Source organism: Dipodomys ordii, unplaced genomic scaffold, assembly GCF_000151885.1.
Source record: "Dipodomys ordii isolate 6190 unplaced genomic scaffold, Dord_2.0 Scaffold147, whole genome shotgun sequence".
Lineage (NCBI taxonomy): Eukaryota > Metazoa > Chordata > Mammalia > Rodentia > Heteromyidae > Dipodomys > Dipodomys ordii.
Genome location: NW_012267363.1, coordinates 1,416,483 through 1,442,047, shown reverse-complemented (window position 1 = coordinate 1,442,047; position 25,565 = coordinate 1,416,483). Strand labels below are relative to the sequence as shown.

General features: G+C 44.3%; 1 protein-coding gene across 1 annotated transcript; it reads right to left on the bottom strand.

The window, feature by feature from the left end:
* Positions 1 to 3,202: 3,202 nt before the first annotated feature.
* Positions 3,203 to 23,320, bottom strand: Lsm12 (LSM12 homolog (S. cerevisiae)). Its single transcript, XM_013032058.1, has 5 exons — positions 23,059 to 23,320; positions 21,078 to 21,211; positions 8,750 to 8,859; positions 5,661 to 5,787; positions 3,203 to 4,837 (listed from the first exon to the last, which is right to left on the bottom strand). The coding sequence occupies exons 1-5, from the start codon at positions 23,180 to 23,182 to the stop codon at positions 4,745 to 4,747; spliced, it is 588 nt and encodes a 195-aa protein (XP_012887512.1). The 5' UTR covers positions 23,183 to 23,320; the 3' UTR covers positions 3,203 to 4,744.
* Between the last annotated feature and the right edge of the window lie 2,245 nt (positions 23,321 to 25,565).

The window sequence follows — 25,565 nt, the reverse complement described above, 5'->3', positions numbered from 1 at the left end:
TTTTTTCTGTTTGCTTATGTGGTGCTGAGGAATCGAACCCAGGGCCTCGAGCATGCAAGGCAAGTGCTCTACCACTGAGCCATCTTCCCAGCCCCGTCCATGAGAATCTTATCTCCAGTTGAACATCAAAAAAGTGGGAAGCAGAGCTGTGGCTCAAATGGTAGAGTGCTAGGCTTGACCAAAAAAAAATCTCAGGGATAGCACCTAGGCCGAGTTTAAGCCCTGGCATGCGCAGGCAAGCATGTGCACACACACCCATGAATGGCAAGGCAAGGGGCTTTTTCTAACTCTGCCATCCCAAGGAATGGGGGGACTTTGAACAAGTTACTAACCTTAGTGGAACTGTCTTTACCCTAAAGAACAAGTGGTTTTCAAATGCCAGAGACATTTTTTTGGAGACTTCGGAAAGAGGTAGGGGAGAGATGCATGAAAAACAAAGGGCAGGGGCTGGGAAGGTGGCTCAGTGGTAGAGCGCTTGCCTTGCATGCATGAGGCCCTGGGTTCGATTCCCCAGCACCACATAAGCAAAAAGAAAAAAAGCCAGAAGTGGCGCTGTGCCTCAAGTGGTAGAGTGCTAGCCTTGAGCTGAAGAGCTGAGGGAGAGCGCCCAGGCCCAGAGTTCAGGCCCCACGACCGGACCAAAAAAAAGAAAAACCAAGGGCAGAGATCTAAGCCCCCTATCTCTGTCTGAATGCTTCACAACAGCCTCACTTGAAATACCCTCAAAGGGCGGGGAATGTAGCTTAGTGGCAGAGTGCTTGCCTAGTATGCATGAAGCCCTGGGTCCAATTCCTCAGTACCACATAAACAGAAAAAGCCCGAAGTCACGCTGTGGCTCAAGTGGTAAGAGTGCTAGCCTTGAGCAAAAGAAGCTCAGGCACTGAGTTCAAGCCCTACCTAGGACTGTCAAAAAAAAAAAAAAAAAAGGTAAAATACCCTCAAAGGACTCCCCATATCCACTCAGTAGTGGAGCTTGAACTCAGGATCTTGTACTCAATTGGCTTTTTCACTCAAGGATAGTGCTCTATCAATTGAGCCACACCTCTATTTTCACAGGGAAACAGGATCTTATTACGTAGGCTAGGATAGCCTAAATTTTGTGTGTGTGAGTACTAGGGCTTGACTCAGGGCCTGGGTGTTGTACCTGAGCTTCTTTTGCTCAAGGCTCTGCTTCCAGCATTTTTGGTAATTTATTGGAGATAGAGAGTATCATGGATTTTCCTGCCTACACTGGCTTTGAACCGATTCTCAGATCTCAGCCTCCTGAGTTGTTAGGATTATAAGCATGAGTCACTGGCACCCATCACTTTTTCTTCTTTTATTGGTCATCAATTGATTAAGTCTCAGGGTCTTTCCTGCCCAGCTGCCTTCAATCTGCAACTGTGATTCTCAGAACTCAGCCTTCTGAGTAGGTAGGGTTATTGGTCTGAGCTACTGACACCCAGCAAGTCTTGAATTCTTGATTCTCCTACCTAAGCCCCAAGTGCTAGATCACATGAATGTATCTATCATCTCACCTGGCTCTAAGCAAAGATTTTTTTTTTTGGGGGGGTCCGGTCATGGGGCTTGAACTCTGGGCCTGGGCGTTGTTCCTCAGCTCTTCAGCTCAAGGCTAACACTCTACCACTTGATCCACAGCACCACTTCCGGCTTTTCTTTTTTGTTTATGTGGTGCTGAGGAATCGAACCCAGGGCCTCATGCATGCAAGGCAAGCACTCTACCACTGAGCCACCTTCCCAACCCTTAAACAAAGATTTCTTAAGCAAAGTTGGAACTCTGGAAATCACCTAATCCACTCCCAACTGAATCTTCTTAGGAACAAACTAATACTTATAAGAACATTTACAGAGCACATTTTAAGCATTAGATATCTTAAATACCATTAGCCATTCACATAAGTTCTAAGTGGTGGGTGCTATTTCCATGTTTACAGTTGGGAAAATGAAGGCTCAGGCACGAGATTTACCCAACCACAAAATGAGAAATGGAACTGTGAGGATTTGAACTCAACTCCTATCTCCAAAGCCTCCAAGTTCTTTTTTTTTTTTTTTGTCGGTCATGGGGCCTGAACTCTGGTCCTGAGCATTGTCCCTCAGCTCTTCAGCTCAAGGCTAGTGCACTACCACTTGAGCCACAGTGCCACTTGTGGCTTTTTCTGCTGATGTGGTGCTGAGGAATCAAACCCACGGCCTCATGCATGCAAGGCAAGCACTCTACCACTGAGCCAACTTCCCAGCCCATGTTCCTCATTTTTTAAAATCCTCAGGGCCTGGGTACTGTCCCTGAGCTTCTTTTGCTCAAGCCTAGCACTCTACCACTTGAGCCACAATGCCACTTCTAGATTTTCTGTTGTAGTACTTAGGAATCGAACTTACAGCTTTACATGGTATGCAAGCACTCTACCACTAAGCTACATTCCCAGCCCAAATTCCCTCATTTTAGAATGCCCAAGTCAGCTGACACTTACGGCCCCAAATTCATGGGCCTAGACATTCCTAGGAGGGAACCAAAGACACAGTGCATGTAACAAGTTTTCCCCAAGCTCATTGAGTACCTAGGGATTATTGTAACACCTTCACCATTCCTTTTACTGAATCTCAGGTTTTCTAGGAATGACAAAGTTTCTTCTCATTTTCCTGTTTAATCTTTTCCCAAACTGTACATTTGTATTAAGACTAAATCAAAAGCTCGTTCTTTGAGTTCAGACCAATAACAAATTAAAGATTTACTTTTTAGCCTTCTATCCCTTGTGATGAAGCAGGAGACTCCTATCTTTTGCTCCCACATCCAATTCCATAGAACTTGGAACCCTGAGTTAACTTTTTTTTTTTGGTCAGTTGTGAGGCTTGAACTCTGGGCCTGGGCGCTGTCCTCAACTCTTCAGCTCAAGGCTAACGCTCTACCACTTGAGCCACAGTGCCACTTCCGGCTTTTTTCTTTTTGCTTATGTGGTGCTGAGGAGTCGAACTCAGGGCCTCAGGCATGCAAGGCAAGCGCTCTACCACTGAGCCACTTTCCCAGCCCCTGAGTTAACTTCTTAAGTCACCTAATTTGCACTTTGGGGGTGAGAAAAGGAATAAAGAGAGGAAGTAGGAACCCAAAGGCAAAGGTCAAACCAAGCAAGCACACGTGCCCTTTGGTTATCTTAGATTCCCTCCTCGGAGCGGAGCGTTGTAAAGCACGCACAGACCCAGACGTGAATGATGGTTAAAAAAATTTGGGTTTTATTGTTTTTGCTAAACAATACTAAAAAAAAATTTTTTTTCATTTTGAAGGCAGGGCTTGAATTATTTAATTTTGATCCATTTATTTAATTAAAAAAAAAAAGGAAGGGGAAAGAGATCATGGCCAAAAAAAAAGGTAGCCCCTACTCCACCCCCAAAGCTCTAGCCAGTCACATGAGCATCACCCAGGTCCCACTCAGTGCCTGATAGTCAGCTGGTGGCACACTCTGCCCCATGAGACTGCCCTGAAGGCACAAAGGCAGTGAGTGCCAGTTTCAGCTCTCAGCAGGTTAGTCAAACCAGACAAACTGGTGGGCTGAAGTCCAGAAATTCTTTCCAGGTTTTTTGCCCATTGGCTGAGCACATACAAACTGTCATTAGCTTGTAAGATTTCAGGGGGTGGAAGAAAGAGCAGGACGGCAGAAGAGAAACTAGAAGTCACCCAAGCTTTTCCTGGGCTAGAAGCTTTGAATATAGGACTTATGAGAGTAGATGGATTCCAGGTTTCTTAGAAGAGAAAATCAGCCCCAGAGAAGGATGAGCTGAGATGTGCCATGCAAGCAAGTTCTTCCTGCAGAGGCACGGGGGAGGGGCAGCTGTCTCCTGTGTGGAGAGTGGCAAGAGGTTCTTCTAGTACCATCAAGTGAGACAAAGGGAGAATCCTGAGGCTGGGGCCAAATGCAAGACTGGTACGTACAGTTAAAGACTCAAAGGCCATCAGGACCCTGAAAGCAAATCCCATCTGCACACACTGGCTCTACAAGTGCTGCAGGAGATCCTGTTGTGAACTAAACCAAGTTAGTTGTTTGGATATGAGTGGTAGAAAGGGCAACACAGTTCTTTTCTCAGAGGTATGAGGTGGAAAGAGTGGCCATGATCTAGTAAAAAGAGACCTGCAAGAAGCAGAAAATATTTAGAGAACATTTTAATATATATTTTCATATATATATTTAAAGTTAAGAAAAATAAAACTAATTCAAGCCATGCCCTGTGCAAAAAAAGAAAAAAAAAGTTAAAGAAAAAAAAAAAAGAAAAATTTAAAGTGAGACCACTGCTGCTCTGATCTCAACTTAAGAATCACAGTCAGCTTGTTACTTTTATTTTGGAAGAAAAGATGTAAAAGTTTCTTTCAGTCATTCAGAAGGCAAGTGTAACCACTTATAAAAACAGAATGGCAGGAACAAATTAGGAAAAGAAAGTCAGAGATGAAGGGGCAAAGTGGGAAAGGACTTTTCAAAAATAAAATTAACAAGATGACTGTTCCAGAGGGGGCTGTGAAAAGGACATGGTGGACCGAAGTCTGTTAGTCAAGTAATGGTTTAACTTTTAAATTATTCTCTTGTTCTTTTTTTGTTGGGTGTTTTGTTTGTTCAAGTCTAAGATTTGGAAATGCTGACCCTTTGTTCACAAGAGCCAACAAGAAATATAGGATCCCTTCCCTCCCCCGGCCTGCCTCCGTTGAAGCCACCACCACCGCCTTCTTGGCTGGATGCTGGAAGAGTCCTCCATGTGTGTGGACTCAGGATGACAGAGCAGCCTCCTTCTGTGGTTGTTGGGCTTGTGAACGCTGCAGTATCTTTTGGCTTTCCACATCTCTAAAATGTTTTTCAACCTGTAAGAGATCAAGCAGCTAAGTTAAAAAATGAGGTGGGAAAGCAAGGGCTCCTAAACAAATGAGTCCAGGCTTTACCAGCCCTGGCCTGGCTGTTGTGGCCCATGGACTGTGTAGGTACTTTTGGTACAGCCTACTGGCATTCCCAACAAAGTAGGTAAGAGCCTTTTATTTCAACCACATTTTTGGCAGCTTAGCTAAGTAGTTTTGAAGAAACTAAATCTGAAACAAGCTAAAATATGACAAAAATAAGGGGAGATTATTACCAACAAAATTCCCCCTCCCTTCTTAAGTACACAATGAAAACCTAAAGGAGAGAAGAATTAGCCATGATAGTTGTCTTTCAATATTCTTCAAAGATCAAAAACAGAAAGATTTTTTTTTCAGTTATTACAAATGCTGTATCTCAATCTACAAGTCAGATAGGGTACAAAGGACCAGAAATGCTCATAGTATCAGATTTACACTGGCCATCCCTTCCTTGAAGAGCACCTATCTATAGCTGAGAAAAATCCAGCTGGGACTGAGAGGAACTGTTCAGGTATCATAACAAGGAATGGCCTGGCTAATCCTATAAAACCATTTATAAAGAATATAGGGTTTATTCCTCACTTTACTCCACACTGCTCACTCCAGTGGAGTAAAATGGAATGGCTCAGACTAGAGTGCCGAAGCCATAGATACAGAACCCCATAGTAAAGAAAGCAGGCAGAAATGCTAGAGAAGCATGATAGATAAAAAAGCAGAGCATTTACTTTGATGCTCATGGGTGAAGGCCAAGGGGAGGGTAGCTCTCCCTAAGCTTCTCAGCACCTTTACTTACTATTTTGCGTACATGGCTCAGTGCACTCCCTTCTTTGCCTTTACAGTTTTCCACTTGATATGGAGGTGTAATTACAACTTCTTCCATGACTACAATGTTTTTTTCTTGCCATTTACAGTCTTTAATGCTGAAAGGAGAAGACAGAAGATGAAATGACACTTCTTAACCAATGGGTATGGTAGCAAATTCAAGAAACGCCAGCACAGGAAGCTGAGGCAGGAAAGTAAAAGTTCAAGTTCCAAGCCAGTATGAGCTATGTAGTGAGTTTAAGATTAGTCTGAGCCACTACAAAGTAAAAGACCCCATCTTAAAGAAAAATCTTTCTTTTGGAAATATCATACATAGTGGCGCTGTAGCTCAAGTGGTAGAGCGCTTGCCTTGAGCTGAAGAGCTGAGGGTTAACACCCAGGCCCAGAGTTCAAGCTCCACAGCCGCCAAAAAAAAAAAAAAAAAGAAAGTTTTCTTTTGGAAATATACGTCTCTTGTCCGATGAAGAACTAACTTTATCAGGCACCAGTGAGTCATGCCTGTAATCCTAGTTACTCAGGAGGCTGAGATCTGAGGATCCAGGTTCAAAGCCAGCCCGGGCAAGAGAGACCTTGAGACTCCTATCTCCAATAAACCACCAGAAACCCAGAAGTGGTGCTGTAGCTCAAGTGGTAGAGACTCGCTTTGAGCTGAAGAGCTGAGGAACAGCGCCCAGGCCCAGAGTTCAGGCCCCATGACCGACCAAAAAAAAAACAAAAAAACAACCTAACTTCTTTTTTTTTTTTTTGGGGGGGGGAGGGGGGTCCAGTCCTGGGGCCTGAACTCTGGGCCTGGGCACAGTCCCTCAGCTCTTCAGCTCAAGGCTAGCGCTCTACCACTTGAGCTACAGCGTCACTTCCAGCTTTTTTTTCTTTTTGCTTAGGTGGTGCTGAGGAATCAAACCCAGGGCCTCATGCATGCAAGGCAAGCACTCTACCACTGAGCCACCTTCCCAGCCCCCAAAACAGTCTAACTTCTGAAGACAGACCCCAACCTCCTAAGCTCACTATTCAGCCAATAGCTAGATGGCAGCATCCCAGGGAGAAGAACCAAGAAATATTCCCTGGGTTCCACTGGCTGGAAACTCATGCACATTTCACCCAAGCAGCTAGAACTGCTGTTACTCTAAGGGACTTAGAGGGCTGATGACAGCCTCACAAAAACAAATCAAGAGCCAGGTGCTGGTGGCTCACGCCTGTAATCCTAGCTACTCAGGAGGCAGAGATCTGAGGATCACAGTTCAAAGCCAGCCCTGGCAAGAAAGTCTGTTAGACTCATTTCCAATAAACCACCAGAAAACCGGAAGTGGTACTGTAGCTCAAGTGGTAGAGCACTAGCCTTGAGCTGAAGAGCTGAGGGATAGCACTCAGGCTCAGAGTTCAAGCCCCAGGACTGACCAAAAAAAAAAAAAAAAAAATCAAATCCAACCTCTGTCTAGTGTCTTCTATCCAGGGTCATATAGAACATATTTTAGGCTCTGTAGGCCATATGGCCTCTGTCACAATGACTAAACATTGCCATTGTGGGGCAAATGAAACCACCACAGACAACACACACAGAAATAAGCAGATCTGGGGGCTAGGAAGGTGGCTCAGTGGTAGAGTGCTTGCCTGGCATGCATAAGGCCCTGGGTTCTATTCCTCAGCCCCACATGAGCAGAAAAAGGCAGAAGTGGCGCTGTGACTCAAGTGGTAGAGCGCCAGCCTTGAGCTGAATGAGGGACAGTGTCCAGGCCCAGAGTTTAGGCCCCACAGCCAACAGAAAAAAAAAAAAAGAAATCAGCAGCAGATCTGGACCACTAGAGTAGATTGCCTACTCCTGACCAGGAGAAACACCACTTAGACATGCAAACTCCCCTTCTTCTTCTTCTTTTTTTTTTTTTCCTGGATGGGAATTGAACTCTGAGCCCAAGCACTGTCCCTCAGCTCTTCAGTTCAAGGCTACCTACCATTCTATCACTTGAGCCACAGTGCCACGTCTGCCTTTTTCTGCTTATGTGATGCTGAGGAATCAAACCAGGGCCTCATGCATGCAAGGCAAGCACTCTACCACAGAGCCATCTTCCCAGCCCCAAACTCCCCTTCTTAAAGTTATCTGTACTCTGCCCTTACTACCCACTATGTAAGAGGCCCCTCTCAATTACCAGACAGCTGGACACTTGCCAGACAGAGAAAACCATTTGAGTTCACACTTGGGGAATCGCAGGGCAGCTGATACTACCATGAAAGTTCCTTCACATACCTGTAAACGCTCAGATACACATGGCCTTAGACAGCTCTGGTGTCAGTGCCATCTGTGCACCAGACCCTGGGTGGTTAAATAGAGTAACAGAAGGCTGCGGGGGGGGGGGGGGGGGGGGGGGGGGGGGGGGGGGCAGAGGGGAAGTGTCAAATGTTCCAGTTTACAGCAGCTAGGGAAGCCAGTGGAGAGTCAAATGACTTCTACTGTGACAAAATACCTTTGGAAATGGTAAGAAGGTAACCTTCTGTGCTCTCTAACTCCCTACTGTACATCCTAATGTACAACTGCTAAAATGATATTGATAACTTTCCCTCAATAAAACAGCATCAAGTCAGGCACTGGTAGCTTGCTCTTGCCTGTAAACCTAGCTACACAGTAGAAGGAAATCTGAGGATCGCAGTTTGAAGCCAGTGTGGGCAGGAAAAGTCTATGAGATTCTTATCTCCAATGAAGCACCAAAAAAAGCCAGAAGAGCTGTGGCTCCAGCCTTGAGCAAAAAAGCTCAGGGACAAGGCCAAGGCCCTGAATTCAAGCCCCAGGGCCATCACAAACAAACAGCAGCAGCTTTTAGAGGAAGGTTTGATAACAAGAAATCACTAGTTCAGAATCTAGACTACTAGGTCTAGAAGGGACCCAAAGTTTTAGAGACAAGAAACTGAAGCCCAGAGATGACTGGTATGAGCACACTATTGTGTGGAAAGGAGCAACATGTACCACAATCCCTTGATGCTAGTGTGCTTTGAACACAATACTAAATTTCCCCCCATAAACAGGCAACATCACCCCTACGACAAGAAACCCCTTATCCTTCCCCAACTCACGTCTTGTGAATGGTCTGGAAGAGCTGCTGGCCCTCTAGGGAGACACCAGCGCTGATTGCATAGGCCTGGCTCAGCTTCTCCTCCTTCTCTGTCCGCGCTTTGCTGGCAAGCTAGGGTGGGGGAGATGAAAGAGGCTTAGAAAAGTATTCACTTTACCCTTCCCAATAGCCAGGACCTAAACTGAGGAGAAGTCAGAAAAGACTGGTCTGGAGAGATTCAGTTTCATCAGAGAGCCAAAGTGCAACAAAAAGATACCCCACAATATAATACCTCAATAGTTACTACTAGTCAACAAACACCCCTTCCTTCCTTCTTTCTTCCTGAGGACCTCCCATGTGCCAAATACATACTATGCTTTGAAGTATGGGGATGGAAGAAACAAACTATATACATATAAACAAAAAACACAAGACAACTATCACCAGGCATGGGTGGCTCACATCTATAATCCTAGCTACTCAGGAGGCTTAGAGCTGAGGAACATGGTTCAATGCCAGCCCAAGCAGGAAAGTCCATGAGACATGTGTCTCCAATTAACCATTAGAAAACCAGAAGTGGCACTGTGGCTCAAGTGGTAGAGTGCTGGCCTTAAGGACAGCACTCAATAGGCCCAGAGTTCAAGAAAAAAAAAAAAAGAGAAAAGAAAGAGGAATAAAAATCATACAATATGTCTAGAAGGCTAAATGGAGTGATGGTTAAAGGCAATGCATATGCATACATTTCTAGCTAAAGAGGAAAATAATGTGCATTGCTGCAGGTAAAAGTCTCAAGTTTTGGGGCTGGGAAGGTGGCTCAGTGGTAGAGTGCTTGCCTTGCATGCATGAGGCCCTGGATTCGATTCCTTTGTACCACATAAGTAGAAAATGCCAGAAGTGGTGTTGTGGCTCAAGTGGTAGAGCGACAGCCTTGAGCTGAAGAGATAAGGGACAGTGCCCAGGCCCAGAGTTCAAGCTCCATGACCACCACCACCAACAACAACAACAGCAAAAAGACTCAGGTTTAGAAACTAATGGATACCACAACTTCATAGACCAAATTCTGAGGCTCTTAGGCTCTGCCTGTCCAGTGCCATTATCTGCTAACAGTCTCAAGTGCACTTAAACCATAGATGCTGTATAACCCTACCCTGCTGTTCAGTAAAAGGAAATGTCTGCACTCTACCTTGTCTGTTCCTTCACTGCCCTCTGGTGGAACAATCATAAACTGATCAAAAGAAATTCTAGTAAAACCTTTATTTTTATTTTTTTGTGATGTCCTGGGGCTTGAGTTCAGGGCCTGGGCATTGCACCAGAACTTTTGTGCTCAAGGCTAGTGCCCTACCACTTGAGCCACAGCTCTATCACAGGATTTTTAGGTGACTAGAGTCTCACAGACTTTCTTGCCTGGGCTGACTTTGAACCATGATCCTCAGATCTCAGCCTACTGAGTAGCTAGGATTATAGGTGTGAACCACCTGTACCTGGCAGGGTAGTCCACTAAAACCTAGGAAATCTCGCAATATAATATAACCCCACACTATTGGTTAAGGGACTCAAGAGTACAAATTTGAGTGTGAAACACATGTGCTCAACAAGGCAGTTAAGATAAAGGCAGGCAATGCATCTGAAAAGCAAATGATGTGGAGATTGTTCAGCCTCAATAGTAATGAAGCTACAACACAGTAAACATGTGCACAAACACACGCAAACACAAACACAATTTTTTGCCAAACATCAGCTCTGTAAGTACAAAAAGGGATTATTCCCTCCAACCAACATGTTCCAGCAGTACCTAGATGCCCTTAAACATTTATATTCTGCTTCTATAGTGACTCTTTAAACAAAAAGGAACAATTCTATGGGAGGGAAAAGCAAACAGTATCGAATCCTTTATTGGTAAAAGGAAGCATTTTATCAAGGCTTGAATTTGGCTACCTAGAAAAGAAGGGGCTATAGAAAGGTGGGTACTCTCATCTTTTAGAGTGTCTGAAGGAGAAAGGAAGGATGTGAGTACAGGACTAGTCCATACCTCATACAGTCATTTTCACCTTCGCAGAAAAGAACAGAAAGCAAGGCAAAACTGTAGTGATATGAAACCAAAGTTCATCAGGTCTCTAGAACATGGACAGACTCAAAAACAAAAGTAGCGTATAAAATAATCTTTCCTTCAAGCCTGGCTGCCATTTAGCCTCATCAAGCTACAACTTTACAGAGAAAAAATTTTTAAATGAGTTGTAACAATTCCAACTGTGGCAAGAAAACCTTATTTGTTGGCTTGAAAGCACTCAGTTTCTATGGAAAGAGAATTGCTAACAGTGTATTTTAAGCAACAACCAAAGTAATACTTAGGAACCAAGAAAACCCTGGTAACAAGGAAGTTTCCTTAAGTCTAGCTTTCTAAATAATGTTTTAGAAAACCTAAAGTCACCAAGGAAAGAAAGAAGCTGGAGGGCAGCAGAGATCCTAGAAGCAGCTAGTGGCGTCAGGTGTTCATGTCATAAGCCACAACTTTGAAGTCTCAAGCCCATTAAACATGTTTTTTCCTGGAAAACCAAATCTAATGCTGGGTCAGACAAAGCTGCTTCTTCCTGTAAAGCTTGTGGTAACTAGACAGGCTGAGTGTTCTAAAAGTAAAATGTTCTTGTCACCTACATTAATAATTTTAAAATGTAACATCACCTCATTCAGTAAAAGATGAGTTGGCTCAGGAAACCAGTTTAAGAATGGAACTGACAAATTAAGCTGGAGGGAGTAGGGGAGACTGAGATAGGAGCCACTTTTGGATCTTTACCAGAGGCAGATAAAATGAACATAAATCTCAGCCAACGTGATTATTTAGGTAGCCAAATGTGTCACTGCTACGCAGGCTATTTCAAAATACAACCTCTTTGTCTCCCAAAACACTAGTTGCACAATCTGTTTTGAAGGCTCTGAAAGCAAGGGAAAATGGGTGAGGTGATTCTTTACTTCTAGTCTAATGTGAACAGATGTATAAGGGGCACTTGGAAAAGTTAGCAGAAATGTGTGCAAGCTGGCTGGTTGCTTCTTTTTTGCTATTTTTGTGGTGCTAGGGAGTGAATTCAGGGTTTTATACACACTTGGCAAGAGCTCTAAATGCAACTTTAGGGGCATTACAGCCTTTAGCTGTAAATCAGCCCCAGGTCTTCATGTACTTTAGCTCTATCTATATAATTAGGCTTTGCATATCTGAACTCTGCAAATCCTGAACCCTCCAAAAGACTATATTTTCATGCATTCTGAAAAGTGCTTCAACATGACACTGAACTGCAAGAATCTACTTACACCAAAGTTGTACAAATAGGGTGACGCTTTCCCACAGAGGGCCCAACCAAATAGGCATGGAGAGATTGTTTCTACAAAAAGAATCTAGAAGTATTTCTTCTCAAAACTGGGATGAGGGAAATCACTTTGCTTTTTCTAGGCATGAAGATTCATGTAAAATGTGGACAAGCTTTCTTTTGAAGAGCAAACAATAATCTTAACTGTTACACAAATCTAAATCTAATTTTTTTCACATTTTTCAGGGAGGGGGGAGGTCAGTCCTGGGACTTGAACTCAAGAGCCTTGGCTCTGTCCTTGAGCTTTTTTGCTCAAGCTAGTGCTCTACCACTTCAGCCACAGCTCCATTTCCAGCTTTTTAGTGGTTAGAGGGAAGGGTCATGGACTTTCCTGCCCAGGCTAGCTTTGAACCATGACCCTCTGATCTCAGCCTTCTGAGTAGCTAAGTTCACAGGTGAGCCCACTGGTACACAGTTTTCCACCTTTTTTTTTTGGGGGGGGGGTAAATGTCTGTATTTTTCTACATGGTTCAGTTATTCCAAGTTAGTATGTTCATGATTATTGTCAGAAGGCCAAAAAAAATGGATAATAGCAATGACCTCAATAGCAAAGGTATAGGGTATGCTTATTAGGCTTCAGGTCATTGGGATTACAATTTATCACCCATACAAAACCCATTTTCAATGCAACATTCTAGCTGCTGGCCTCACTACCAATCAAAACGAAGGCACTAATTATTTAGCATCTGAAATAAAAGGCACCAACTTTGAGAACACACTGGGTTCAGGCAAATCAAAAGTGTAAACCTACAAACATGTGTTACTATTGTGCATGTGGCTTAACTGAAATGACTGCACATGACAACCTGCACTTACCTGCCTCTCCTTTCATTTTGTATGATTCCCAGTGAAAACAAAGTCATTCCTTGTCTACTAACCAGTGCTTCCTCCTGGGGCCATTTTATATATAGCACCTTGATGTGGGCAAAGGAGAAAAGCACATGAACTTGATACCAAAGCACCATCAATATTAAAAGGCTTCTAATCATGCCTGCTGAGTAACCCTTAAGAGAATGACTGAACACCAAGGGCACACATCTCTCGTGCATTCAGTGCTAGACAGGAAGATATAATAAGCCAGGAACCAGTGGTTCACACCTGTAATCCTAGCTACCTCAGGAGGCTGAGATCTGAGGATCACTGTTCGAGGCCAGCCCAGGCAGGAAAGTCCATGAGATGCTCATCTCCAATAAATTACTCAGGTTGAAAGTGGCGCTGTGGCTCAAGTGGTCGAGTGCTAGCCTTAAGCAGAAGAAGCTCAGGGACAGTGTCCAAGTCCTGAGTTCAAGCCTCACAACAGTCGGAGGGGGGATATACAATACACACTTCACCTTATTAGTTGCTAGCTGGGCAATATTATTTCTACCCATTCAGACCATAAAAGCACAGGTGATATGAGGACTCTAAGGAGATTTCTACTGCCAGCATTTAACAGGCCAAGAGAGCTGATACAAAGGAAACAGAGTGAAACCTGCTGGTGTGACTCCAATGAACCACTACTCAGCCTGTTTTGTGTATTTGGGTCTTCCAACCATCTGCCCTCATAGGGGTTAGGAAGTAATGCAGCTACTACCTAAAAGCCTGGAAAGGATCCCCAAGGGGTAGCACACCAGAAGACAACTTTTACTCCCAAGAAACCTTGCTGCTCTTGCATAGCTGATTTAGTATGTCTGTGTGGTACTGGGGTTTGAACTCAAAAACCTTGTATTTTCCTAGGTAGGCACTCTGCTACATTAGCCATGTCCCCAGCCTTTTCTTTGCCTCAGCCTCCTACTAGCTAAAAAGCTCTCATTGTTAGTCTGCAAGAAGCAGGCTCTAAAAAAGATTTCTTCCAGTTGGGTACACACTGAGGATCTTGAGTTCAAGGAGAGGCTGGGCTATACAAGAGAGACCTTATGTCAAAACAAAAAGATTCTTACAATTATTATTTTTTTTGGGGGGTCCAGTCGTAGGGCCTGAACTCTGGGCCTGGGTGCTGTCCCTCAGCTCTTCAGCTCAAGGCTAGCACTCCACCACTTGAGCCACAGTGCCACTTCCGGCTTTTTTCTTTTTTCTTATGTGGTGCTGAGGAATTGAACCCAGGGCCTCAGGCATGCAAGGCAAGCGCTCTACCACCGAGCCACCTTCCCAGCCCTCTTCCAATTATTATTTTCCCTAAGTCTCCCTGTTCTTAGCTGCAAATTCCTACCTTAAAGTTTCTAATATTGTTCTACCTAGCAAAGCCTAAGGCCCTAAATTCAACCCTCAATATTGAAAATTAGGCACTAATGGCTCATGCCTGTAACCCCAGAAATACTGGGAAGCCTAAAGTAGTCAGGTAACAGCTCGGATCTTGGCCGAGATGGGAAGCAAGAACCTATGGTGAAAACACCCATCAGCAAACAGGACCGGAGGCTTTACTCAAGTGGCAAGAGTGCTGAGCCTAGAAAATACAAGTCCCTTAGTTCAAACTCAGTAACACACACACTCTCTCTCTCTCTCTGTTTAGGGTATGATGGCATGCACAGCTAGAGTCCCAGATTCTTAGAAGACTAATACTGGGAGAATCACTTGAACTCAGGTATCCGAGGCCAGCCAGTATACAGTATAACTCCATCTTTGAAAAAACTAAAATAGGAGCTATTAGGATGGCTCAGTGGTAGAGTGCACTGAGTCCTTGGGTTCGATTCCTCAGCACCACATAAATAGAAAAAGCCGGAAATCGCGCTGTGGCTCAAGTGGTAGAACGTTATCCTTGAGCTGAAGAGCTAAGAGACAGAAGCCCAGGCCCACAGTTCAAGCTCCAGGACCGCGGGGGGGAGGGGGGGGGTAGGGGGGTGTTGGCAGGAAGCACTGAATAGGCTGGAAAGTTGGCTTAATGGTAGAGTGCTTGCCTAGCATGCACTAACCCCTGGGTTCAATTCCTAGCTATAACATAAACAGAAAAAGCTGGAAGTGGTACTGTGGCTAAAGTGGCAGAGTGCAGCCTTGAGCAAAAGCAGCTCAGGGACAGTGGCCCAGGCCTTGAGTCAAGCCCCAGGACTGGCAAAAACAAAAACAAACTGGAGCTGGGCATCAGTGGCTCACGACTGCAATCCTAGCTATTCAGGAGGCTGATATCTAAGGATCTCGGTTCAAAGCCAGCCCAGGCAAGAAAGTCTGCGAGACTTTTTTTTGTCAGTCATGGGGCTTGAACTCTAGGCCTGCGTGCTGTCCCTTAGCTCTTCAGCTCAAGGCTAGCACTCTACAACTTGAGCCATAGTGCCACTTCCAGTTTTCTGGTGATTTATTGGAGATAAGAGTCTCACAGACATTCCTGCCTGGACTGGCTTTGAACAGAAATCCTCAGATCTCAGCCTCCTGAACAGCTAGGATTACAGGCGTGAGCCACTGGTGTCTGGCAAGATTATGAGATTCTTATCTCCAATATACCACCAGAAAACCAGAAGTGGTGCTGTGGCTCAAGGGGTACAGCACTCACTTTGAGCTGAAAAGCTGAGGTGCAAACAAACAGCAGCAAAAAAAAAAAAAAAAGCTGCATGCTGGTGGCTCACACCTGTAATCCTAGCTACACAGGAGGCTGAGATCTGAGAATTAAAGTTTGAAGCAACCTAGGCAGACAAATCCAAGAGACTCATATCTAATTAGCCACCAAAAAGCTAGAAGTAGAGGTGTGGCTCAAGTAGTAGAAAGCCAGCTTTGAGCAAAATGGTCAAGTGCAAGTCTTGAGTTCAAGCCCCAATAAAGGCACCAAAAAAATAAAATTAGTAAGTTATATGATAGGAAAATGATGCTTATTATGATGAAGTCTACCGTAGAGATCTGACCTTGAAGACTGATTGGCTTGACTCACATTCCAAGTTTTTTCAACTACAGACCCTGCCTGACCACATAACATTGATGCTTCTCATCCCTTCAGAACATTTCTCAGTATTAAAGATGTCTGAATGTTCATCTCATTTAGGCAAAACTACAAATTACTTGGCCTAAACACAAAGTTAGGAAAAATATGTAACTCTGCCATAAAAATTTAAGGTGAGCCAGGTGCCAGCAGCTCACATCTATAATCTTAGCTACTCAGGAGGCTGAGATCCGAAGATTAGGGTTTGAAGTCAGACCAGGCAAGAAAGTCTGTGATACTCTTATCTCCAATTAACACCAAAAAGCCTTAAGTATGGCTCTGGTTCAAGTGGTAGAGTGCTATCCTTGAGCAAAAAAGCTCAAAGGTCAGTGCCCAGGCCCTAAGTTCAAGCCCCTGCACCAGCACGAATTAAATTTAAAAAAAAAATTTAAAGTGAATTCAAATTCCTATAATCATGTCAATCTTTTCAAACCCATGCACAGTAATAGAGAATGTAACTCAATGGTATTTGCCTACATGCAAAAGGCCCTGAGTTCAATCTCTAACACAACACAAAAAACAAAAATAATGAATAAGATGTTTATCTATTGGTAGTTAGGAGCATGACACATAAAAATAGTTCCCACTCTTTAAATAGAGTCTTCAAGAAGGCACTCAAACTGAAAGGCTCATTTATTTCATCTGTTTAGCTAAAAGAAGTGGGGGCAACATATTAAAGATCATATAGAGGCTGGGAATGTGGCTTAGTTGTAGACTGTTTGCCTGGCATGCATGAAGCCCTGGGTTAAATTCCTCAATACCACACATAAACAGAAAAAGCCAGAAGTGGCGTTATGGCTCAAGTGGCAGAGTGCTAGCCTTGTGCAAAAGCAGCTCAGGGACAGTAGGCTCTGAGTTCAAGCCCCAGTACTGGCAAAAAAAAAGAGGGGGATGGGAAGTTGGCTCAGTGGTAGAGTGCTTGTCTCGAGTGCATGAGGCCCTGGGTTCGATTCCTCAGCACCACATAAGTAAGAAAAAAAAAGTTGGAAGTGGCATTGTGGCTCAAGTGGTAGAGCGCTAGCCTTGAGGTGAAGAGCTGAGGGACAACACCCAGGCCCAGAGTTCAGACCCCATGACTGGACCCACCCCCGCCCAAAAAAAAAAATCATATATGTGCTGGGAAGGTGGCTCAATGGTAGAGTGCTTGCCTCACATGCCTGAGGTCCTAGGTTCAATTCCTCAGCACCACATGAGCAGAAAAAGCCGGAAGTAGCGCTGTGGCTCAAGTGGTAGAAGGCTGGCCTTGAGCTGAAGAGCCAAGGGACAGTGCCCAGGCCCAGAGGTCAGGCCCCAGATAGAACAGTTGGGAGGAAGCTATGCACTGGTGGCTCATGCCTGTAATCCTAGCTACTCAGGAGGCTCAGATCTGAGGATAGGGGTTCAAAGCTAGCCCGTGCAGCCAAGTCTGTGAGACTCTTATCTCCAATTAACTACCAGGAGTGGCACTGTGGTTCAAAGTGGTAGAACATTAGCCTTGAGCAAAAAGAGCTCAGGGACAGTACCCAGGTCCGGAGTTCAAGTCCTACAACTGACAAAAAAATAAAAGGTGTGAGGATGAATGGGACATAGCAAAGCTCTTTATATTATTGTAAAGCACTAGGAAAATAAAAGTCCCCAGCAAAGCTTCCCACAAACAGATTTTTAAGCAGAAGGGGTGAGGAGTTGGTGCTAGGATCAAACCAGGGGCCTTAAGCATGCTAAACATACACTCTACCACTGAGCTATACCCCAGCTCTTCTGATTCTCAGTAAACCTTCGGGAAATACTACACAAAAGAATACCTGAGCCTGAGCCGGAGCTCAGGCCTGTAATTCTAGCTACTCAGGAGGCTGAGATCTGAGGATCATGGTTCAAAGCCAGCCAGGCAGGAAAGTCTGTGAGACTCTTATTTCCAATAAATCACCAGAAAACTGAAGTGGCGCTGTGGCTCAAGTGGTAGAGCACTTGCATTGCTGAAGAACTTAAGGACAGTGCTCATGCCTAGAGTTCAAGCCTCACAATGACAAAAATAAAAAACCTGAGCCAGGCACTGCAGGCTCACACCTGTCAACCTAGCAACTCAGAAGGCTGAGATGCGAAGATTTCCTGTCTCACAGACAGGAAAGTTTGTGAGACTTTTATCTCCAATTAGCCACCAGAAAACTACAAAGTGGAGTTGTGGCTTAAAGTGGTAGAAGGCTAGCTTGAGCACAAGAGGTTCAGGGACAGTGCCCAAGTCTTGAATTCAAGTCCCATGACCAATAGGGAAAAAAAAAAAAAAAAGGATACTTAATAAATTCTGACATACTCAAAACAGTCTCCTAAGAATACTGCTAACTCACATGGCACCATGGCTCACGCCTATAATCCTAGCTACTCAGGAGGTTGAGATCTGAGGATTGCTTCAAAGACAGCATGGGCAGGAAAGTTCATGAGACTCTTATCTCCAATTAACCACCAGAAAACCGAAGTGGCACTGTGGCTCAAGTGGTAGAGTGCTAGCCTTGAGCAAAGGTAGCTCAGAGGCAGGCCCAGGCCTTGAGTTCAAGCCCCAGGACCAGCCAAAAAAAAAAAAAAACTATATGGTTCAAAGAATGGGACCGCCTGAACTGCACAGCTTTCAAATGTGAAACCCAAGACCCTGAAGAATCTGATCTTGACTATCACTAAAAAATGTGTGGCATGTGGCATTTCCCTGAAATCTGACAAGGAAGCTAAGATCTGAGGTAAATGCATTCAGTAGCCTCTACTGTTGCAACTGCTGAACTATAGAGAACATACCACATTCCCAAAATAATCAAGAAAATACACATTACAAGATTCCCTACAGGGAAAAACTAAAGAGAGATTTCAGGAAAGGCAGCTACTATGAAATATTTAAGGCATAACTTGCATATCCAACAAATACTTACTAAACAGCTACTCTTCACAAAGCTGTATATATTCAATAGTGAAATTAACAGGTATAGTATGTATTCTCATAGGATAAAGTATGGAGAGCCAGACATCAGACAAGTGAGCAAATAATACATAATTACAAAAAACACTACACAGGGCTGGTAATTCGGCTTAGTAGTAGAGTGCTTGACTAGCATGCATCAAGCCATAGGTTCAATTCCTCAGTACCACATAAACAGAACAAGCCAGAAGTGGCCCTGTGACTCAAGTGTAGAGTGCTAGCTTTGAGCAAAAAAGCTCAGGGATGGTACCCAGGCACTAAGTTCAAGCCCCAGGACTGGCAAAAAACAACAACAAAACAAAAAAGGCTATGCACTGGGCCCAATTTGCCCAGGATACATCCATGTCTCTGTCCAAGTGTAAAGTAAAAGCAGCCCCTGGGCTGGGAAGGTGGCTCAGTGGTAGAGCGCTTGCCTTGCATGCATGAGGCCCTGGGTTTGATTCCTCAGCACCACATAAGCAAAAAGAAAAAAAAAGCCAGAAGTGGTGCTGTGGCTCAAGTGGTAAAGTGGTAGCCTTGAGCTAAAGAGCTGAGGGACAGCGCCCAGGCCCAGAGTTCAGGCCCCATGACCGGACCCGCCCCCCACCCTCACCCCCCCAAAAAAGCAGCTCCTTTTATTCTCAAAAATGCCTGAGTTGAGTGCTATGGTTAAGTGCTATGGTCACCCAAGCTGTGAAGGACAAGGTATTATGATAATACTGGAGGCAAATTACTTTAGCTTTGATAAGAGAAGACTTCTTGGAAGAGATGCCACTTACTAAGACTTGATAAATAGGATTCAATAATTCTGGCAGGAAATATTCCAAGAAGAGACTTAAAAAATAAATAAGTAACTTAAGTCCATGTACAAGTGACTCACATCTGTAATCCTAGCTATTCAGGAGGCTGAGATCTCAGGACTGAGGTTCAAAGCCAGCCTGAGCAGGAAAAATCTATGAGACTGTTATCTCCAATTAATCACCAAAGAAGCTGGAAGTGAAGCTGTGGCTCAAGTGATAGAGTGCTACACTTGAGCAAAAAAGCTGAAGGAACAGTGCCCAGACCTTGAGTTCAAGCCTTAGGACCAAAAAGAAAAACCCAAAAGTGACTTAAGGCTTCCTGAGATCAATCTGCATATCCAAGATTAAAACAGCCATTATATCACCTGGCACTGGTAGCTCATGCCTGTAATCCTAGCTACTCAGGAGGCTGACATCTGAGGCTCGAGGTTCAAAGCCAGCCCACGCAGGAAAGTCTGTGAAACTCTTATCTCCAATAAACCATTAGAAAACTGGAAATGGCGCTATAGCTCAAGTGGTAGAGCGCTCGCCTTGAGCTGAAGAGCTGAGGGACAACGCTCAGGCCCAGAGTTCAAGGCCCACAACTGACAAAAATAAAAATAAAGAATAAAGAAAGACAAAAATGAAACTCTAAGGTAGCACCTTTTAAACTTTTGTTGGTCATGAATCCCTTAGAATCTGAAAATTACTCAAATCATGTATGCACATAGTCATATTACATAATTTTAAGAGGCTAACAGGCAATAATTTACCAAATACTACTAGCACCAGAAGTTCATGTACAGACTCTAGGATTAAAAAAAAGAAAAAAAAAATCCCTCTTTATAGCAAGCAAATCAAGCTCTCAACTCTATTTGGATATTCAGATGGGGGAAGCACCAGGCACTAGTGGCTCATGCCTTAATCCTAGCTACTCAGGAAGCTGAGACCTGAGCATCACAGTTGGAAGCCAGCCTGGATAAAAAAAGGCCCTATGAGAGTTTTATCTCCAATATGTCATTCAAAAACCAGAAGCAGAGCTGTAGCTCAGAGTGGTATAATGCTAGTCTTGATGAAAAGAGCCAGGGACAGCACCCAAGCCCAGAGTTCAAGCCCCACAAACCAACAACAACAACAACAAAAAGATGGGGAAAAAGGTCCAAACCAGAGCCCGGCATGGGCTAGGCAAGGACTCTACCAGTGAACCACACCCCCAGCCCAAAATATTTCTTAAAACCTACTAAAGATATCCAGGAGTTTAAAAAAAAAAAGTAAACATATATAATATATATATATATGTAAAAAATACTGGAATAAGCAATTGTAAGTCAATACAAAATAGAAAATATTGATATTGGTATCAGATTCATCTTTCCCATCATTTTGGAGAGCCAAACCTGTCCCTGAGTTCTTACCTTACTAACATTGAGTGAAGCTAGGGGAGGAGGGGTTTCTGTTCGGTCATTAATTATTTCCACTTCTGAAACATACTGTAAGTTTATGAGCAAGATGTCTGCATGGTTGGGCTTTCCACTGGAAGAAGGACATTCTGGTGAGAAAATAAAGTTAAGGAAAATAGACAAGCAGAGACATATCTCAAAAGAAGCATAAAAAACACAATACACACAAAGCTAGTATAAAAAGTTTGCCACCATCAAAAGGGTTTCACAAGGTTAAGACTGCTCTTTACATCAGCTGTGCCTGTCACCTTCCTCCTCAAACCATAACCAAAAGATCTTGTTTTTCAAATCCATACTTGACCCAAAACTGAAAGTCTCTAAGATGTTTCTGTCACTTTCCCTATGGGTTTTATGGAGGCATGAGTTTCAGTACCTTATATGCACCATTTGTCTTGAACCTATGAACCACACAGAAGAGGCAATACTTTCATTTCCTAGTATAATAGTCCCTGAATCTATGTAGGTTTTTTTTTTCCCCTTCAGTTTTGAGATTTCCCATTTTTGAGAAAACTAGAGCACTAGGGACACTGAGGGTGACCCCCCCTAAGTTAATCCATTCATCCATCCATTCATTCATCCATTCTTCAATCATTTACTAAGACCCTGCTCTACTACAATTGAAAGTAGAGTTAAGTCCTCTTCCTAAGATCCTTACAAATTAAACCACTTAGTGAAGGTACAACCTCTTGGGTTTGTTTCCTGTTCTTTATAAAAAGAATGAGCAAATAAGCAATTGTTCCTACGTTAGTTTAAGAAGACATATTCCTAAGCTAGAAAGCTACAACTGGTGGTTAAATGAATTAAAATGCTTGCCACTAAGGCAGCAGACTCAGTAGGAAATTTCATTTGGAAGAATGCCATAAAGGATTACTTCTCAAAGAGAAAAAAATAAAATAAAGTAAACAAAAATCCAAGTAAACCCACCTGTAGCTCTAATAAAAGGGAAAGTTGTTTTATTCCAACCAGGACGTTTTGTTTCCAAGAGTGAGTTTGCTGTAGTAATTCAGAAATCATTTCCACTCCAAAGGAGCAGACCACCTCTTCCATTCAGTTTAACACTGGTACTTTCAAAAAGGAGGCCACTACTTATGGAACCCAGGACTCCATGTGCTGGACTAAGCAAGAGAAAATGAGAACTTACTCTGTCACCTGTAACCCACATTCATACATAAACCCATGGGGGGGGGGAGGGGAACCAATAAAAAAACAATGTGGCAAGTCCTCTCTAGATCAAGTTACCAATCAAACACCTCCCCCAACTCAATTTCCAAATGATTTAGAAATCCAAAAATTAGTGCTTGAGCAAAGTGCAAGCACACACACACACAACTGCACCACGCATATACACCAGCAATACAAGCCACCACTTCAGATCCAAACTGTCCTGCAGTTCGTCTCCCCCGATATAGGCAAGGACCATTTGGTCACCATCCCACCACCCTTTCTCTTACCAAATCAGACCAATACTCACACACACCCAAATTCCCTAACCCCTTGCCCTACTAGCAGTTTCTTACCCTACACACCCCCTCCCCATAAGATTTCACCAACCTGACCGACCCGACCCTCCATCCGGAATCCAATCCACCAGCCCCTTCCCACCACCACCCTTTCTCCTAATCAGTGTGTCCCCTCTCATAACGTCCCTCACCCCCGAAAAGCCACCCGCGTGTCAGCGTCCTCCACCCACCAACCCTGGGTTGGGGCCCAGCTCCCGCAGGGATGGGAGACAGGGTCCCCAAAGTGCCCCGAAGGGCCCGCGGGAGGGGGAGGGGAACTCGGGGCCGTGCGCATGCGCTCCGGGCGCCGCGGTAGCCGGTCGCCCCAAGGCCCGGAGAGGGCCCTAGCCGCCGCTGTCGTCCCCCGCCCTCCCCCCCCACACACACACCGCACCTACACGCCGGCCAGGCCTCGGGCTCCACGCAGGGAAGGATACTTAAAGCCAGCATTTTGGACTGGTAGTCAAAGGCTACCACCTCGCCCTGCAGCCGCTGCTCCTGGCACGTCCGGCACGACACCTGGCTCCCAACGCTGAAGTACTCGCCCGGAGGAGCCGCCATCTTGGGAGAGCAGCCGCGGCCGGCGGCGGCGGCGGCAGCAGCGGGCGAAAGCCGGGCCCCCAGTAAGCGCCGCGGCGCGACGCACAGGGCGTGTTGACGTCACACGCCGGGGCGTGGTCTGTCCCTGGGTGGGGCGAGAGCCTAGGTGGAAGAGAAAAGGAAATAAAGGGAAATCTGAATACAGTGATGTTTGTGTAGTTGGGCCCTGGTTGGTTAAGTTCTTGTCAAACCCATATTTAGAAGTTAAGGATAAATGGCCTACGTGGAGAGAATAGGGGTAAAACGAAGAAACTGTAGAATCTACTTAGGTGCACACCTTGCACAAAAGAGTTTAATGAAAAAAACTATACAAAACAACGTTTTAGCTGGGTGCTGGAGGCTCACGCCTATAATCCTAGCTACTGGGGCTGGGAAGGTGGCTCAGTGGTAGAGCGCCTGCCTTGCATGCGTGAGGCCCTGGGTTCGATTCCTCAGCACCACATAAGCAAAAAGAATAAAAGCTGGAAGTGGTGCTGTGCTCAAGTGGTTAGAGTGCTAGCCTTGAGCTGAAGAGCTGAGGGACAGTGCCCAGGCCCGGAAGTTCAGGCCCCACGACCAGACCCCCCCCAAAAAAAAAACAAATAATAAAATAAAAAATATAATCCTAGCTACTTAGGAGGCTGAGATCTGAGAATCGCGGCTCAAATCCAGTTTGGGCAGGAAAGTCTGTGAGACTGAGACCTCTGATAAACTGCCAAAAAGCTGACAATGGAGCCGTGGCTCAGACATAGAAATAAAATAACATTTTATCCTTATTTACATACGAGGAATCAGAGGCCTAGAGGATTTAACGGGACTTACCACAGATGATTATAACTAATTATAAAGTGGTTATGTAAAGAGCATTGGTCATAGAATTAAACGAAGCTGAAGGTTAGGTCTGTCTGCCATTTGTTAAGTTATATGACTTTCATTAAACTCTATCTCAGCCAGGCGATAGTGGCTCACACCTATATCCTAGTTACTCAGGAGGCTGAGGTCTGAGAATCAAGGTTCAAAGACAGTTTGGGGAGGAAAGTCCATGAGACTCATCTACAATTACCTCCAGAAAATCAGAAGTGGCGCTGTAGCTCAATATAGTAAAGCACTATCCTTGAACAAAATAGCCCAGGGACAGCACCCATGCCCTGAGTTCAAGCCACAAGATCAACATTTTTTTTAAATACCTATCAGGATCATGTTTCTTCATTGGCATCTAAGTACTGCTTAAGGAACTTAGATCAAATAACCTTTGAGACTGTTACCCATTTTACAAATGAATAAACTCTTAACTGAACTTTCCTCAGGGACTCACAAGGGCAAGACAAAGGTCTTGCTTGTTCCCAAAAGGTGTTTTATTGTATATTAGATAACACATTAGATAACACGGCTACTTCAGTCAAGTACAATTGACTCACACCTATAATCTTCTCAAGAGACTAAAGCAATGGGAACTCAGGTTTGAGGCCAGCCTTGCAGTGTGGCAAGACTGTCCAGGAAAAAAAAAAAAAAAAAAACAACCAAAGCTGGATAATGGTGGCTCAAGTCTGTAATCTTAGCTGCTCAAGAGGCTAAGATCTGAGAATCTTGGATCAAAGACAGCAAGGTGGACAAGTCCTTAAGACTCTTATCTCCAATAACTAGCAAAAAGAAGCCAGAGGTAGTAGAGCACTAGCCTTGAGAGGAAGGGAAAAAAAAAAAGCTAAGCGAGAACTTGAGTCCCTGAGTTTAGGCCCCAGTACCAGCACTGAATAAATAAAAGTAAAATTCTACTCTCTCATCTTACAGTTTGTTTTTTGTTTTCAGAGAAATTTCATGTTTCTCATTCTTGTTCTGGCCACCACCACAAGTCCACTTTTTATATGGTATTGTGATTACAGAATTTCCCTCCTTATCTTACAGTGGACTCCTGAAACCGTGATAGTCCTAATCACTATGTTTACTGTTTTTCCTACATATGCATACCTACCATAAAGTTTATAAATTTACCACAGTAAGCTAACAACTAATAAAAATAAAATTATGGCTTGAATGCATGAGGCCCTGGGTTCAAGTCTTCAGCGCCACATAAGCAGAAAAAGCCGGAAGTGGCGCTGTGGCTCAAGTGGTAGAGTGCTAGCCTTGAGCTGAAGAGCTGAGGGACAGCGCCCAGGCCCAGAGTTCAGGCCTCACAACCGGCAAATAAATACATAAATAATAACAATATGCTGTGATAAAAGCTATGTGAACATAGTCTCAAAATCTTACTGTACTGGACTGGGAAGGTGACTCAGTGGTAGAGCGCTTGCCTTGCATGCCTGAGGCCCTGGGTTCAATTCCTCAGCACCACATAAGCAAAAAGAAAAAAGCCAGAAGTGGCGCTGTG